General features: G+C 32.2%; 1 protein-coding gene and 1 long non-coding RNA gene across 2 annotated transcripts; both read left to right on the top strand.

Moving 5' to 3' along the window:
* The first annotated feature begins 5,142 nt into the window (after window positions 1-5,142).
* LOC127712197 (uncharacterized) lies at window positions 5,143-16,467 on the top strand. Its single transcript, XM_052218496.1, has 3 exons — window positions 5,143-5,194; window positions 12,848-12,905; window positions 15,037-16,467. The coding sequence occupies exons 2-3, from the start codon at window positions 12,851-12,853 to the stop codon at window positions 15,855-15,857; spliced, it is 876 nt and encodes a 291-aa protein (XP_052074456.1). The 5' UTR covers window positions 5,143-5,194; window positions 12,848-12,850; the 3' UTR covers window positions 15,858-16,467.
* Window positions 5,868-8,706, top strand: LOC127712198 (uncharacterized). The gene is made up of 2 exons (XR_007986985.1): window positions 5,868-6,814; window positions 7,853-8,706. It is a non-coding gene; the product is annotated as an uncharacterized LOC127712198 (long non-coding RNA).
* Window positions 16,468-18,325: the final 1,858 nt, after the last annotated feature.

The raw sequence follows: 18,325 nt of genomic DNA, 5'->3' as shown, positions 1-18,325 counted from the left end.
TGATGTAAGGAGGTACAAAAACAATACTGTATAGTAAACCATAAGGGCCCCCAATATGACAAAATTTAAAACAATTCATGCTAAAATACCTACAAACGTTCACGATATTATTTATATACCTCCATACAAATGTATACAAATAGACTGATACCTCAAATTACTGAATGATGATATTACCTTGATATATACCAACAACATGTGTATAAATTCTACATTACACTATAGAATAATCAATGGTGCTGGATGATTGATTCACCTGTGTCATTTAAATTTGTCCTTACTATTTGTATTGCACAATCTACTGACACTCAGGAGAAAAAGTCACACATAATTTGTATCGGAATACTTTATCTATTTGTTTGTTTTTGTAAGTATATTATTATCATTATATATAACAATACCTTTCTTTTAATCGCGTTTCATTGATAGCTAACTTCATTACTCTTTTGAGAAAAAAATAATATAGAGGGTACGTAATCTTTTCGTAGTATTGGGGTTTTAATTCAATCTGCTAACATGTAGTTTTTCATTGTGTATGCATATGTGAGTAGATTTAATTCGTTTTGTATGGAGTGTTGTTTTCCTATTTGTGTATGATGTTAGTGAAGCCTTGGTATGATGATGAAATTTTGCCATTTTGTCTCAATTGGCCTAACCTTATTATAATTACAGTTAAATGTACTCTACTGGCTTGAAATATTGCATTGTATGCCTATCTGAGTAAGTTGTCTTTTCTTATTTCTATTAATTAGATATAGGAAGATGTGGTATGAGTGCCAGTTAGACAACTCTCCATCCAAGTAATAATTTATAAAAGTAAACCATTATAGGTCAAGGTACGGCCTTCAACACGGAGCATTGGCTCACACCGAACAGCAAGCGTTAAAGGGCCCCAAAAATTACTAGTGTAAAACCATTCAAACGGGACAACCAGCGGTCTTATTCGCTTATTTTCAAACTGCTCGTATCAACCGGTAATTTTATTTGTATGTTTTCAATTTTTCATCCCGTCTCGTCGAACTTGTGTTATTGTTCAGAATAGTATGGGATATATTCATCGCTGAGTCACACCATAAACATCAAATGTATTTGTTTCCTTTCTATCATGAATCCGGGTCAATGATGGTATAGGCTAGGATTGATATAGGTTCCGAGTCTGAATTAACATTTCGGCTTAGCATTATGTCCTGCATACTTACATGTATCTAATAAATATCTTTCGTTATAATTAAATTGCTATCATCGCAGTGAATCTTAGTGAAAACCTTCGCTTTTTAAATTATATGTTCTGAGTACAACGTTATTTTGTGGTGTCGCAAGAAATATAAGCATCCATTTCATCTGTTAACCAAATCCAATGAAAACGGCAACTTTTCATTTGTTTTATGGCCCGATAACGAATAGCATATGTTTCAACAAAAAATAAATTATATTATCATGTTTTTCATACCCGACTTCAATATTTAGTTTATTGAGTACTGTAGTTTCTGTTTCTTGAAGGTTCGTTGAAATCTAGAGGATTTTGTCAAATTTACTAAAATCTCTATGTATTATCTCTGTGGGGTATAACTGTCATACTTTCATGTTTGACTATCTTACATGTTTATTCAACTTACCATTAACGACCTGATTTGTTTGTGTATTTTTTTATTTCCATCGTGTATAATATTACCAGCAGTTATTATAGTTGTTTACTAGCTTAAACAAGGAAATTACAGTCGACACATAATTTTGAAAGGAGGTCAGTTTAAAAATAAGTGGTGGTACGATTGCCAATGAGACATCTATCCAACAGAAACCAAAAAAGAAGATTCGAGCAGCTTTAGGTAACCATTAATACTGATTCAACTGAGCTTACAGTTTTCAGGGAAAAATTGGGGAAGAATTCTTTAAGAAATGTACACGAATTTGGGGGCATTTAGAGTTTTTTCATTACGGCGTTACACTCTGAATACATTCTTTACTTATACATAATTTCAACAAACACACGACACTATTAAGTTAAAAAAAGCAACATTGGTCTACCAAATCTCGTAAATGGATTACGAAGACATATCAAAGTTACACAAACAAACTGAGTGAACCGTATTAACTTCAATAGTAAATTACTCATATTTTTTTTTTCTCAAAATTTGAAATATACTTCGAATTTTCTGAGCTTATATATTAAAATTTGGGAATATTAAATGAATTGAGCTAATACTATAGAATCAGATTTGGTATATGAAAAGGTTCACCAAAAATATCGGTACACTCGACAAATCAACTTCAAAGTGTATACGGTAGAGGTTTGTGGCACATTGAATCACAATGCTGATATTCAAAGTTCTAATTTGAGCCCTAATAACAATATCTTAACTTCAAATAATGTTCAATGTACAGAACATAATGTACATTATATCACATAAAGCTTAATATCTCGATTATATAGTACAAATACAATGGGAAGGGGTTAAACAACGAACCCATAACAATAGGATCGTCGGAATTGTCCTCTATTTATCGCCATACAAATATACAGTTGAAGATCAATAGACTGATTTCAAAGTATTGAATTACACGCTTGGTGATACTATATTAGTATAGAATCTACACTTATAAAATAGAATAATGAATGGCGTTGGATGATCGATCTACCTGTGGCATTTAAATTTTCCATTACTATTTGTATTGCACAACCTGCTGACATCCAGGTAAAGAAAACATACATAATTTGTGGCGAAATACGTATTTGTTTGTTTGTTTTGTAAGTATGTTAACATCAATATAAACAACTTTTTTTTTCTATTACTCGAGTTTAATTGGTAGCTTATATTTACTTAATCATGATTGTAATTAAAGAGGGTTAACAACAAAACGAATCCTAAATACTGCATGGATCTCGACTACCTTGTTTTTCAGTGTATATGCATATATGAGTAGGTTTAAATTTGTCTTGTATGGAGTGCCGTTTTCCTATTTGTGTATGATGTATGTGAAGCCTTGGTTGAACAATAAAATTTTCGATGATTGGTGTTGTCCTTACCTTATTATAGTAGCATGCTGAATTTGCTCTACTGACTTGCAATATTGCAGCACTAGTGTATGCCTTTGTGGAAAAGTATATTGTCCTTATTTAGCTGATATCGAGGGGATATGCTAATAAATCAATTACTCCATCAGATAAAATAATGGATATAAAGATTGTTGTTTGCTATGTTGTTGCTTAGTTAAAATTGGTGAATGCTCAAAAGGGGTATTATTCACTTCCAACCACATTTCACTCGATGTATTTGTAAGGCGATTTTTGCACTCTCTGTAGTTAAGGCGCAATAAGGGGTTCTTATCTTGTCTGGAAAGAAAAGTTCATCTTCCCCTAAAAAAACTATTCTTTTTTAAAAAGGCAGTCTAATCTTCCACCTTCGTTCTAGTTCGACACATTTTGAAAAATATCTACACGTTTGATATATTGATAAGTTTGTCCTCGTCCTGAATTTGCACGAAATATCATCCACTTGACGTAGCAAACAACAAACAATGCACGTTCGACAATATATCACTGTATTTTTGTCTCATTAACAATCATACCATATCTCCTTATTTCATATTACTTAAAACACCTTTTTTTTCTAGTTGCAGTTTCTATATTGTTGTCATTGTTTCTATGTGTTATCTTTTTTCTTATTTTTTGAACTAATCAATTCAAAATCAAAGTTTTGTTATGCTGTCTCGTCAAAAATTCACGATTGCAAAAATGATATGGTTGGTCGTCATGGAATATCTGTTATACAGATGACCAAAGATATGCAACATTTTGCCGAATTTAGAATCAAACCACCCTTTAGTCGTTAATAAGCCTACCAAATGAGCCTGATCATCAGATTGTTATCTATCATGAGCAACACTACAGTGCAACTAATAAAGCATAAACTGCTCACCATTCTGCGGCAACTAAGTTCATAACAGATTTTTGTAAAGTTTATGTTGTTCGATTTTTAGTTTTATTGACTTATTCATACGTATTTTTTTTTTTAAATAATTAGTTCCATTGGTTACTTAATAGTGTCAAAATCATTCGGTCATCAAAACCGATGACGTGAATTAGAAAGTATTTGCAAAAGAAAACAAACACATTGTATATTTTAGCATGTGAAACCTACTGCGGGGGCATAAAATTCGAGGCAAATGAAGACTGTTCACTTTTCTATCATCAATGAGTTCGTATATGACAGTATAATTCGTATACTAGTAGCAGTTTTGTTTGCGGCGAGAACACATGCAAGACAATGTTGCATCAAGAATTCACTGCGACGGTATTCAGCGCAAAATAGGGAAATGGGATCTCCAGCATTGAAACAATTTTTTTCTATTTCTAGCTAAAAATTAGCACATGTCGCCCATTTTTCTGTTGTAATCGACTAGGTACTACTTCGGGAATGTTATATCGAAGTTTTTGTATATGCATTTATATTGCAAGAAAAGTGTCTTCGGCTTTTTATTTCCAATAATTCTATAATTTGATAATTTGTTTTAACGCATTCAGTCTTCATCTTATGACTTTTATTAAAGGCCCATTAATCAAGGAATACTTTGCAAAAGAAACGGGTGAAAATATCTCTTTCCGTTTCAAAAAAGTGTTATTTTTATTTCGGAAAAGTATTGAAAAATTAAATTTTCCGTTTTTACACGAAACATGCAAATTTCAAACTGAAATTTATCAAAAAGTAAGTCATGAAGGTATATTTTCTTATTGTAAAAGTTATAAACTTTGAGTGATAAAATATAAAAGTTATTAAGATTATAACACAATGTTGACTGATGTACCCCTATTTTTGACATTTTTACCTATTATGTATGTTTGTTTTGGTCACACATGGTTGTCAATATAATGGAATTTTATTCGACTGTCATACAAGTGAGTGGTGTAGCTAGCTATAAAACCAGGTTTAATCCACCATTTTCTACATAAGAAAATGCCTGTACCAAGTCAGGAATATGACAGTTGTTATCCATTCGTTTGATGTGTTTGCGCTTTTGGTTTTGCCATTTGCTTAGGGACTTTCCGTTTAGAATTTTCCCTGAAGTTCGGTATTTTTGTTATTTTACTTTTTGCACAAAGTAATTTTAAGTGTTATGTTTTCTCTCTTCTGAGTTCAGATAATGGCATCCTTTGACACAAGTGAAACAGAAACAGAACAACCGACTGATATTAAAGGTAATTATCTCAGTGTATGTTTTTTTACTGTCGTATTAAAAGGGGCATAAGCTACGATTCAGCCAAAGATTTAAAATACGATTCTTATTGTGTCAATTATTAATAAAGGCGGAATTTTGAAATAATATGTCGTCATAAGCAGTCAATTGTGTCCAAATTTGTCAAAATAAGCTCAAAACCATTGCTGATGTATCATTGACTTGCAAGTCAATAATTTAACCTCATTGAATCCGTATTCATGTGACCTTCAATTTAAATCCTTAGCTGGAGATGGGTTACGCATAACTAGGCGTGTTTATCTATGCAAAGGAAAAAATGTCAACATTAAAAGTGAAACAAGGGTGAACCATTTGGTTGACTGATTCGATTCACAAAACATCTTTCGTATACAAGTAAAAATTATGATTTACCTATTTTTTAAGACTTAGACAAATCCATTAGAAGGTGTTCTCTATCTTTTAAATTTATATTAATATTTTATCGGGTTATAGGACCGTCGGCAGTCTTCGGATGCCAACTCGGTGGGTAATTAGATGGCGTCTAGACTAATATACATGCATTGTTAATTGTTCATTTTAGACTCTTTGTAATTTGGATATACGTTTATTATGTTCTAAATCAATATGAGAATTGGAGTCAAATCGGTAAACATTATGTTGACAGGTAATGCCCCTTTAAATGTTATACACAATAATAACGTTATAATTTTCAACTTTTCTTTTAACTGTTAATTCGTTAATTGATGTTTGAATTTTTCACATTGATACTGCTTTTAGAACTTGTAAATGGTATGGTTTTCAATGAGATATTTATCCATAAAAAAAATCAATAAATAAAAAAAACCCAAAGAACCAAGATGAAAATAACAGCAGGTCACCGATACGGCATTCAATGATAAGTAAAACCGTATAGCAGTTCATAACTGGCCTCCGAGTTGCCTAAAAATTGAGAATTAAAAATTGACAAAGTATAACTAACGGTCTGATTTAAGCAAATAGCAGTAAGAGAAATACAATTGTAGCCGACGACAACTTACGTCAACCACTTGACTACAGTCTCCCGTCTTAGGATATGAACGTAAACAATGTGCAATGTTAATGTGTATATAACTTCAATGTTTGAGGTAATTAACGCAAATATAAGCACAAAACGTAGAGCTACACAAGCCGGTTAATCGTTATATACCATGTATAAGTACCATACACAAAAAATACCGACTATTTTGTAGGGTGCAAGGCACGCATTCTCTGAATCAACCTACATTTAGCACGCTCTTGTCTTAATTTCGATCATTGAAATCCAAAGACCAATATAAAATTAAAACTTGAACATAACAAATGTAATGCACAAGACATTTAACTAACTTTCAATAAGAACTTGGAGAAAAATTTGAACAATTCTATCCCGGGTTGCGTGCAACATACAGCAAATTAGATCAATGAACTGAATTGGAATACAAGGCGTAATGCATAGACAAAGTATAAGGTATATTAAGGCGACAGTAGTTTACCGATGTCCAAATCTTGTATATCGTTTATGAACAGAGAAATTAAGGTATCAAATGAAAACTGAAGGAATAGCATGAACTTTATAAGTAGCGAGAACGGGAGCCACGAAAGGGTAACAGTCGCCTGCTATGCATGCATAACTTGTCATGCGAATCTACACTCAGCCAACATGTCACAAACGAGAAAAGGACACAACCGGTAAAGATACAGATCAGACGACTATACTGGTATATAAGGATCTAATACTGCAAAAACATGTCGTTAGTAAGTTGAGACAAATCGTATCGGTCAACCAATTCGTGATGGGGACCATATGCTAGGAGCTAATATTTGGCCCCTGAAATTGCAAAAATCGTAAACGTATTCAAACCCTTTAAAATTATGTTAGTTTTATTGATAAATGAACCATTTGCTATAATCTGGAAACTTCAGTGCAGAGTGGTTAGTTCTTATCTCAATATGACGTCATAGATATGTCTTATTTGAATTAAAAGGTCCTATTCACGCTATAGCTCAAAATTAACATGAGTCAAGGCCTGAAACGAAAATATATTTTATACACATTAGCATCCTTTTTTTAAATAAATTTTGTAGCGACATATTTTTTTAGTAACGTCTTTCCTCCTACCCTAATATTCATGACAATACCCCAAATGAGGCTGTTTTTGACAGTTATTGCAATTTTAAACTTATTGCAAGAAGTCTTGAAACCCTAATGCGAATCGTTAAGACAAAATTCGAATATATATATATACTGATGTCCGACAGACCAATGTTTTATATACATCTGAACGATGTTATTTGGTTCATTTACATTTCTTTTTGATTTTTATAATTCAAGGTGCCAAAAAGTGGCCTCATCAAACGTTTATTTTTTATGTAGAGGAATATACGTACTATATAGAAGTAAAACTATATATTATCTGAATAATTCTTTAAACATGCCGAACGATAGCATTTGGACAATTTTTGCAGTTTTTTATATGTATAAGTATTTTTGAAGATTTCATTTTTCAAAAATTATGTGAAAATCTAATGTTTGAAGGAACATCTGCATAATATTTGATGATCTATAATACTTTTTTATATATTGCATTAAGGAGGTCTAAAATGGCCTGATCACATCTTCTTTATCTTTCTTTTTTTTTAGAAATTACTACAGAAACAGAGGAAACATTCACACAAGCTCAGATTCCTATAAATAATTTTCCTTCTTCTGTTACTTTGCGCCGACAAATAAACTTTGAATACGAGGAAGACGAATACTTTGAAATCATAGACAGTGCCTTCGTAGGCAATAACGTAGTGTTTCCTGATTACAACAGTTCCAGGTTAATTATCAGCACGGTAGACAGTAATGATATCCGTCATATGGACATGGATTACTACCCAAGATATATAACAGCAGTAAATTATAACTCCTTGGCAGTAGCCTGTACAAGACACTTTGTCATACAGATTATAGATATATCAAAAGACACCGTTGTACGGACAATTCCAACCAGCAGTGAATGTGTTGGAATATCATACAGCGAAGATAAATTATATGTTGATGCTAGTGATATAGAAGTAATGGATCTATATGGTCATGTATTGCGCACCTTTCCAAGTCCTGGTGTTGATCTCGGCTATTTAACAGTAGACGGAGACAGGTTTTTCTTTTGTGACGCATTCACGTTATTTTGTTGTGATCTAAACGGTAATGTTAAATGGGAAGGCTATAAGGATATTTACGGCATGGCAACAGATTCGAAGGGAAATGTTTATTTGGCTAATGTTGATAGTGATAGAATTGTGGTTATTTCCCCTGATGGTAGTCATCATAAGGATATTCTGACTGACTTTGATTCTCTTGAATCACCAATATCACTTGACTTTGACAAAAAGAAAAACCTAATGGTTGTTCGTACCACTGGGAATACTAGTGCATACAATTTGATGTTACATATTATGGTTGATTTGATGGTGTACATTCATCGAAATGGATATAAAATGTCGCATTTATTTCAAACAGTTCAAACAGTTATTTCTTAGTCATGTTGTTTTTTTTTTTGGGGGGGGGGGGGGGAGGGGATGATGTAATGAATACTTGGTAATATGCAGCTTGTCAATGTGTGTCTATTGGTAACATGCATAGGTTTTTAATAATATCGTTCAAGAAAGATTTACCCGAGACACTTCGAACTGTAGTTTTAGCATACTTTAACTTCTAAAGATTAACCAGGTTAGGCCGTTAGTTTTCTTAATTGAATTGTTTCATATTTTTCATGTCGGAGCCTTTTGTAGCCGACTATACGGTATGGGTTTTTTTCTTTGTTGAAGGCCGTACGGTTGCCTATAAGTGCTTACATCAACTTCATTTGAACTTTGGAGGATAGTTGTCTCATTGGCAATCATACCTCATCTCCTTATTTTTATATTCATATAATGTTTAACTGAAAGCTTTTATCAACGTGTATGAATGAAAAGGAATGAAGGTAATTTATTTCAATGAGACAGCAAACCAAGAACACAATTACGCATAAACAAATCGTAATTAGTATGCTATTTGTGTTTTAGAGACATTTAATTAGGTGATGCCAATCCAATTTTGTAGTTGCTAACGTCTTGAGGAGAAAAATAAGAAGATGTGGAATGATTGCCAATGAGACAACTATCCAAGGTCACCGTACGGTGGCTTTCAACAATGACAAAAACCCATACCGTATAGTAAGCTATAAAAGGCCCCGACATGGAAAATGTGAAAAATGAGAAACGATTCAAACGAGAAACTAACGGCCCATATTAAACAATAAAATATACGAAAAACATATATGTTGACAAACAGGTTCCTACGACAACCACTGAATACAAGATTCTTACTTGGGACAGGCACATACAGAATGTGGCGGGGTAAATCATGTTTGCAAGCGTTCAACCCCCCGTATAACCCGGGACAGTGGTGTTACAGAACAAAGTTAGAACACACTATACAAATCAGTTGCACATGCCTTACTTCAGTAAATGGTTTCGAAGCACAAAAAAGCCAACTAAAATAAAAAACAATAGACACAAATCACCGATATATGGGTACTTGGTGTTACTGACATCAAGTTACAACTCATAAATAAACCATGTTTTCCCAGAGTAAAGTATCAATCAATACACATCCAATCGATTTAGTGTAAGGATGTTATGAACAATCTGAGAAACGCAAGATCTGGTGCAATGCCAAAAAATAGGTAAACAGTATCGACAGGATGTAGGATCATCAGTTACTGTACATATATAGCAATATATATATAGTTATTATTTAATTTATCAAAAACAACATCAATATTAATACTGATAAAAACGATATTTAAAGATTGCATTGCGGTGTTAAATTGATAACCTTTAAGAATACGTTAATTCAAAGGATCAATGACTTAAATCCTAAAAATGGGTTTTTGAGATGAAAATGAATAATGATATACTAGCTTTGCTATTGTTATGTTTAGATAGTAGTTTGTGGATTTCATGTTGACTAAAATATACCAAGACGATCAAGACATATTTACATACTGCATCCCAATCCCTTTTATTCATTAATTTCAGTAATGTACGTAGCGAAACACTTACGCCGACTTCACATGTCGGTACTATAATGCTGCAAATCAATTAATATTTGCTTTGAACCTTCATACTAATTACCGACTAGCACATTAATGAAATTGTCATTTTGAAAGTGAAATAATACAAATTGAGGTTATATTACATTACATACAAATTATGTCTTTTTCAACTTCCGGCTGGGAAATTTGGTCCTGCAATCTGAATGCTGGCACCTTATTCATCTTACCTCCCATTATATGTGTATTTATATATTTTTTCTGCTCAAAAAGAGAAAAAAAGTAATTAAAAGCACATCCCGAAGAAATTAAGAAATACTTTATTTCAGTAGTGAAATATTTCATTCAGAGCAAATTTACAAGAGATGATACTGCAGTCTGCGTTGATTTACCCTGATATATAATTCTTCCCTCACTTACACGAAAGTGTTTTCATCATGTCCATTTGCAAGCACTTAATAAATCATGTTTTAACTACTGTTTCAACTGCGCTTTCAATTTTCATGGACATTTTGTAGAATATTAGCCTTTTCGCGAAATGTGCATAAATTTTTTGGATGCATTTGTAGTCTTACATTGAGGTGGAACATTATGAATAAATTCTTTACTTGAACATAAATTTATTTTGAAATGTTGATCATTCTCTAGCGAAAAACACTACTTTAAGTTACATATTCATATTGTTTTCTGTTAATCTCTAGTATACGTTTTGCAAATTTATCATAAACAAAATACAAACAATTTATCAAAAACATATCGGTATTTTAATTTATTGACAAATAAACTTCACACAGTACTTATTTAAGCTTAACCGTTTGTGAATTTACAAAAAATCAAATGAACGGCACTAATCGTAAAATCATTGTCATAAAAATTGATCCATCGATACTACAATATCGATATAAATCAATTGGCTTAAACTGATATTCGTAAATGCAGTTACAAACATAACAAGATGGCAGACTGAAAATAAGGTAAAATGACTTTCTTGAAATTTTAAAAGAATAAGAAGGCATTTTTTATTTTTTTATTTTTGATATTTATCAGCGTTTATTTAAGACTTGACAAAACGTAACATAACTCTTGCAGAGCTATCGGTTAGCAAAAAAAATCAACCTTATCAAACATATGGATGATAATGTAAAAAAATGATTTCTGAAAATGAGCAGGTTGTGACAATAGACAAAATATAACTGGTATATAAAAATAGAAGATGGGATATGATTGCCAAAGAAATTCCTATCAACCGCTATATATTATACTATATAAACCAAATGCGGTAGATGTAAGGAGTTTCAACACCAATGCTGTATAGTAAACCACAAACGGTCCCAATATGACAACATGGAAAACAATTCACACGAGAAATACCTGCAAATGTTCAAGATATTATTTATATACCTACATACAAATGCATAACGATTGACTGATATTCCATCAAATTATTGAATTATGATATCATCTTGATGTTTACCAACAACGTGTATATAAATTCTACATTACACTATAGAATAATCAATGGTGCTGGATGATTGATTCACCTGTGACATTTAAATGTGTCCTTACTATTTGTATTGCACAATCTACTGACACTCAGGTAAATAAACCACACATAATTTGTATCGGAGTACTTTATTTATTTGTTTGTTTTTGTAAGTATATTGTTATCATTATATATAACAGTATCTTTCTTTTACTCGCGTTTCACTGATAACTAACTTCATTACGCTTTTGAGAAAAAAATAATTTAGAGGATTAGTAATCTTTTCGTAGTATTGGGGTTTAATTCAATTTGCTAACATGTAATGTTTCATTGTGTATGCATATGTGAGTAGATTTAATTCGTTTTGTATGGAGTGCTGTTTTCCTATTTGTGTATGATGTTAGTGCTTTAGTTTAATAATACAATTTTGCCATTTTGTCTCAATGGTCCTTACCATATTATAATTACAGTTAAATATACTCTCCTGGCTTGAAATATTGCATTGTATGCCTATCTGAGTAAGTTGTGTATTCTTATTTCGCCTGTTGTTCTATTAAGTCCACATAAAGGGGACACACTAAAAAATATTTTTCTTTTTTTCTCATTTTGTGAAAAAAATGTATAAACGCTCTTCAGGTTTTGTATTTGATGTGGCCTTCCAATTGTTTTGATTTGATTTGATCATCAATGGCGAGTCTTATGAAGACATTTTATTTATATTAACAACATTAATTAGTATTGTGTTACCTCTTTCAAAAGTAGTGAACAAAAAAGAGCTTTTTCTGAAGTAGAATCATAATTTAATGCCTTTGTGATGGTCAATATTTTCAAGTAATTTTAAACGCAAAAAATATTGGAGGACCTACTGTATATATGGTCACATAAGGTACACATGTAAGACATCTTTATATACATGTGGTCAATAAGACAGAATAAACTGTTATTAACTATTGATAATATTTTGCCTCATGTATATCTACTACATTATCGTATGTTAAAAGTTATAATCTTGTAGTGTAAACAGCATAAAGTAAAAATCTACTGATATTATGTTTTTCCCTTAAAATTTCAGGTAATGGCATCTTTTGAAACAAGTGCAGCAGAAACAGGACAACCGACTGATATTAAAGGTGATTATTTCATTTTATCTTTCCCTTACTGTCGTATTTAAATATTATACACAATAAAAACGTAGTTATTTTCATACAAAATGTTTACAACAGTTCATTCATTGATGTTAGTACTTTCCGGTTGCGATTGCTTTCAGAATTTTTCATTTGCCTGTATATCGAACATGAGGGTTTGTATGATTTCGAAAGAGAAATACATACGAAATAAGATTAAAACAAACAAAGAAGCATGATGAAAAAACAGAAAGTCACCCGTAAGTCATAAAATGACAAGTTTATCCTTTACAGTGTGGAAATTTATAATTTGTCCCCGAATTATCAAACATTTGAATAATATAAAATTGACATAGGACAACCGACAGTCTGATTTACGTAAAAAGCATGAAAATAAGTACACTTATATCCAACAACAACTTCAACAGACACTCGACTACAGTCTCCCGTCTAGGGATATGAACGTAAAGAATGTATAATGGTTATATTTGTATAATCCTCTAGTAGAAGTATTACACGCATACAATCGCAAACAACTAGAGCTACACAACACCGTTTATCGTTACCATAGATGTATAATGCATAAGTAACAACCAAAATCAACTTTTGTGTGGAGCTTATGGCGCGCAGTCTCTAGAACAACCTTCATCAAGTACGCTTTAGACTTAATCTTGGGCATTGACATCAACAGAACCTATTAATAAAATCCCAAATTAAACCTATCTAAAGTAAAATATAAGACATTATACGATCTTTCATAAAGAATTTGAGTGCAAAAGTGGCAAAATTATATCCCGGCTTTCTTGCAAAATGAATCAAATTAGATCAATCGATTGAATAGGAACACAAAGCTTAATACACAGACAAATAGACGTATGATAGGAGCTTTTGTATAGCCCTTGAAACTGCAACGTGTGCAAATAGAAAACTTATTCATGCCTTTCAAAACCATGTTAGTTTTATTGATAAAAGAACAAGATGCTAAATTCTGTAAAGTTAACTGCAGAAAGGTCCCTTTTTATTTCACTATGACGTCATGAAAAGTGCGTATTTGAGCTAAAAGGGCATATTCGTGCATACTTGTTGGAGAAAATAAATACGAGTCAACTCCTTACACAAAAAGATGTTTTACACAGTCACATTAACATCACATTTTAATACATCTTGTAAGAGAAGTACTTTTTTTTGCTAAAGCCTTTGCTCATAGCTACATATTATTGGGGCCTCGGTGGACGAGTGGTCTAAGTAGTTACTGCTGTAATCACTCGCCAGTCGACACTGATGTTGTGAGTTCGAACCCCGGTCGTGCGGGTGCACTCGACTCCAATCTTAATTGACTAGGATTGTCAGTTTTCCTATCGAAGGTCGGTAGTTTTCTCATGGCACTCCGGCTTCCTCCACCAATAAAAACTGGCCGCCTAGAAATAGCCCAAAAACTGGGCTTAAAAGTGGCGTTAAAACACAGAAAAATCAGAAAATCAAATCATACTTACATATTGGGTAAAGCCTTTGCTCATACCTACATTTTTGGTAAAGCCTTTGCTCATACCTACATTTTGGGTAAAGCCTTTGCTCATAACTTCATTTTGGGTAAAACTTTTTTAAAGATTTTTTTTATTTTTGAACTCAATGCAAAACGTTTGAAGCCCTTATACCAATAAATTAGACAAAATTCAAAAATGAAAATACTAATTTCCAACAGACCAATGTATCATCAACACCTCCAGGTGCGGGATTTTCTCGCTGTGTTGAAGACTCATTGGTGGCCTTGGGCTGTTTTCTGCTCTTTGATCGGGTTGTTGTCTCCTTGGCACATTCCCCAGTTTATTTTTCAATTCTCTCTGAAAAAACTTTTTGATTTTCAAATTCAAGGTGGCCACGTCATACCGTCTCCTTTCATGTAGATGAATATACGTAAGGAAGAAATATTTCTTTTTATCTGTCATTGAATATCTTTTTCAACATCTCGAAATATGGACATTTTGACAATTTTGGCAGATTTTCATCAAATGTATTAAGTCATTGTGAATATTTTAATTTAGAACATCTGAATAATATTTCTTGATCTGTACTACTTTTTGATATATTGTGTGTCAAAATTTGCCTGATCACATCTTCTTTTTCTTTGAGTTTTTAGAAACTACTGCTGGAAAAGTGGAAACCTACACTCAAGCTCAGATTCCCATAAATATCTTTCCTTCTTCTGTTACTTTGCGCCGACAAATAAACTTTGAATGCCACGATAACGAGTACTTTGAAATTATAGACTGTGCATTCGTAGGCTTTAATGTAGTGTTTCCTGATTACATCAATGACAGGTTAATTATCAGCATGGTAGAACATAATGATATCCGTTATATGGACATGGATTACCGACCAAGATATATAACAGGAGTAAACAATGACACCGTGGCAGTAGGATGTACAAGATACCAAGTCATACAGATTATAGATATATCAAACGACACCGTTGTACGGACAATTCCAACCAGCGGTGAATGTTATGGAATATCATGCAGCGAAGATAAATTATATGTTGATGCTAGTGATATATTAGTAATGGATCTGCATGGTCATGTGTTGCGCACCTTTCCAAATCCTGGTGTTGATCTTGGCTATTTAACAGTAGATGGAGACAGGTTTTTCTTTTGTGACGGATTCACGTTGTTTTGTTGTGATTTAAACGGTAATATTGAATGGGAATTTGACAAGGAAGGCTATAAAGATATTTACGGCATGGCAACAGATTCGAAGGGAAATGTTTATTTGGCTAATGCTGATAGTGATAGAATTGTGGTCATTTCCCCTGATGGCAGACATCATAAGGATATACTGACAAGTTTTGATTCACTTGAATCACCAATATCACTTGACTTTGACAAAAAAGAAAACAGAATGGTAGTTCGTACCACTGCTAATGAGAGCGCTTTTATATTTGATGTTAAATTTAAGAGCTGATCAAATATTTAAAATTTCACAGATATTTCAATTGTTTATTGATACGTCATTTTTAGTTCCTTTCTCTTTTTCAGCAATAATTCATTTTGTTGTATTATATGCAGCTTTTCAATGTGTATCGTTTGCTACCAGCTCACACAAGATGACAGAATGGTGATAGGATTTTGAAAATATTAACAAACAAGATTAACCTGATCAACATTGAACATGTTGAACAATATTGTTTTAGAACATTTAACCATTGATAATTAAACTATGTTTTCTATGAATTTTAACTGATGGATTTAAGCAAACCTTATGAATGCAAAAAGACATATTTCAACGAGGCCGCTAATCAACAAAACAAGAAACGCGGGAACAAATCTTTAATTATATGTTATTTCTTTTTCCAAAAAAATATTTGTTTCTGGTGAGACATAGTTGCCTGATTCATATTATAATGCTATGTTTTTTATTAGATCTGTTTGAGAACAGATTTAAAAAGATACTACATTTGCCCTTGTTATATATTGAAGTTTGAATAGTAATATATGATTTTGACGAAAATAAAATAAAAAAGAACGACGAAGACATGCTTAGTTATGCATGCCATTTTGTTTTACTTTGTTGACATAGTTGTTTGGTTTATATAGTGATTAAGATTATAACACAATGTTCACTGCTGTACCCCAATTTTGACATTTTCACCTATTATGTTTGTTTGTTTTGTTCACATATTGTTGTCAATAATATGAAATTTTATGCGACTGTCATACAAATGGGAGGTTTAGCTAGCTTTAACGACAGGTTTAATCCACCATTTCTACACAAGGAAATGCCCGTACCAAGTCAGGAATATGACATTTGTTTTCCATTCGTTTGAAGTGTATGAGCTTTTGATTTTGTCATTTGTTAAGGGACTTTCCGTTTTGAGTTTTCCTTGGAGTTCGGTATTTTTGTTAGTTTACTTTTTACAATCTATTATATAAAGGTGAACGTTAACTGACTAAACATGTCAGAATTATGATGCTGCAAAACAAATCATCAATGAAGCTATCATTGCGTATTGGAATAGGTATCATATGTTTAACGATCACTTTTTAAAAATAAGGCATATACTTATGTTTACCTACTATATAAAATCAATTTTACATGCATCTTTTTTTTAAACGAGTATATTGAGACAAATCAACTATCCCAGGTGGGTTAAGTTTGATATTTTGAATTTCAAATAAAAAAAAAGTATTTGCTACTGTGTGCTCAATGACGCATCTTTACACATAACTTAACAATACATAAACTTTTCTAGTATAGCATTATATCATTCAAAAGGTCAAATGACAGTATGGAAAATTTCAGAACTTAAATATATATAAATACATGTATATACTTTATACAATTTTTTTGAGAGCTCTACTTAACACATTTACATGGAATGCATAGAAGGAAAAGGTGCCAATAATAACTCGTTTGAGCAGTTAATAAAAAATAAGGATAAGTAGTTCAATTCCAAATGACACAATAGTCCACCAGAGACCCCATGACGTAGATGGAAACACATACTAGTCTCCTTACGGTGTTCAACATGTAGGAAAACCTATACTTGGTAGTATGCTACAACGGTCCCGGAATGACAAAATGTGAAACATTTTCAAAGTAAAAAAAGCTAACAGCTTGATCTGATTTATACTCAAAACATTTTACGAAAAAACATATATGACAGACAGTAACCAACGGCAACCACCGAATTATTGTCTAATGACAAGGGAGAGACACAAAACAAAAATCTTATATGGTTCAACACGTTGGTTTTCGATCATTGCCTACCATTAACCTTGGACAGTGGTCTAACATTACTTGATAAACACAAACTTTTAAAATAAAGAAAGCTCAAATCTCGTAAATCGATTAAGGAGACAAAGTAACACACACGAACCGTATGAACTTCAAAAGTAAAATAATCATATTTTCCCAAAATCTGAAATATACTTATATATTTAGATTTGGGCAAATTAAACGAATTGAGCTAATAAAATATTATAGAAATCTGATTTGGTATATGACAAAGGTTCACCAAAAATATCGATACACTCGACAAATCAACCTCAAATGGTATATGATACAGAAATGAACATATATTATTTGACATAAAACTTAATCTCTTGATAATATAGTACAAATACAATGGGAAGGGGTTAAACAACGGACCCATAACACTAGGATCGTCGGGATTGTCCTCTCTGTATTTCCATACCGATAAACATTTGTAGGTCAATAGACTGATTTCAAAGTATTAAATTACACGCTGGTGATATTATATTAGTATAGACTCTACACTTATACAATAGAATAATGAATAACGTTGGGTGATCGATCTACCTGTGGTGTAAATTTGACCTTACTATTTGTATTGCACAACCTACTGATACCAAAGTAAAGAAAACAAACATAATTTGTGGTGGAATACATATTTTTTGTTTATTTTGTAA

This window comes from Mytilus californianus, unplaced genomic scaffold, assembly GCF_021869535.1.
Source record: "Mytilus californianus isolate M0D057914Y unplaced genomic scaffold, xbMytCali1.0.p SCAF_8, whole genome shotgun sequence".
NCBI classification, from domain to species: Eukaryota; Metazoa; Mollusca; class Bivalvia; order Mytilida; family Mytilidae; genus Mytilus; species Mytilus californianus.
The sequence above is the reverse complement of the archived record's forward strand: the minus strand, read 5'-3'. Positions and strand labels throughout refer to the sequence as shown.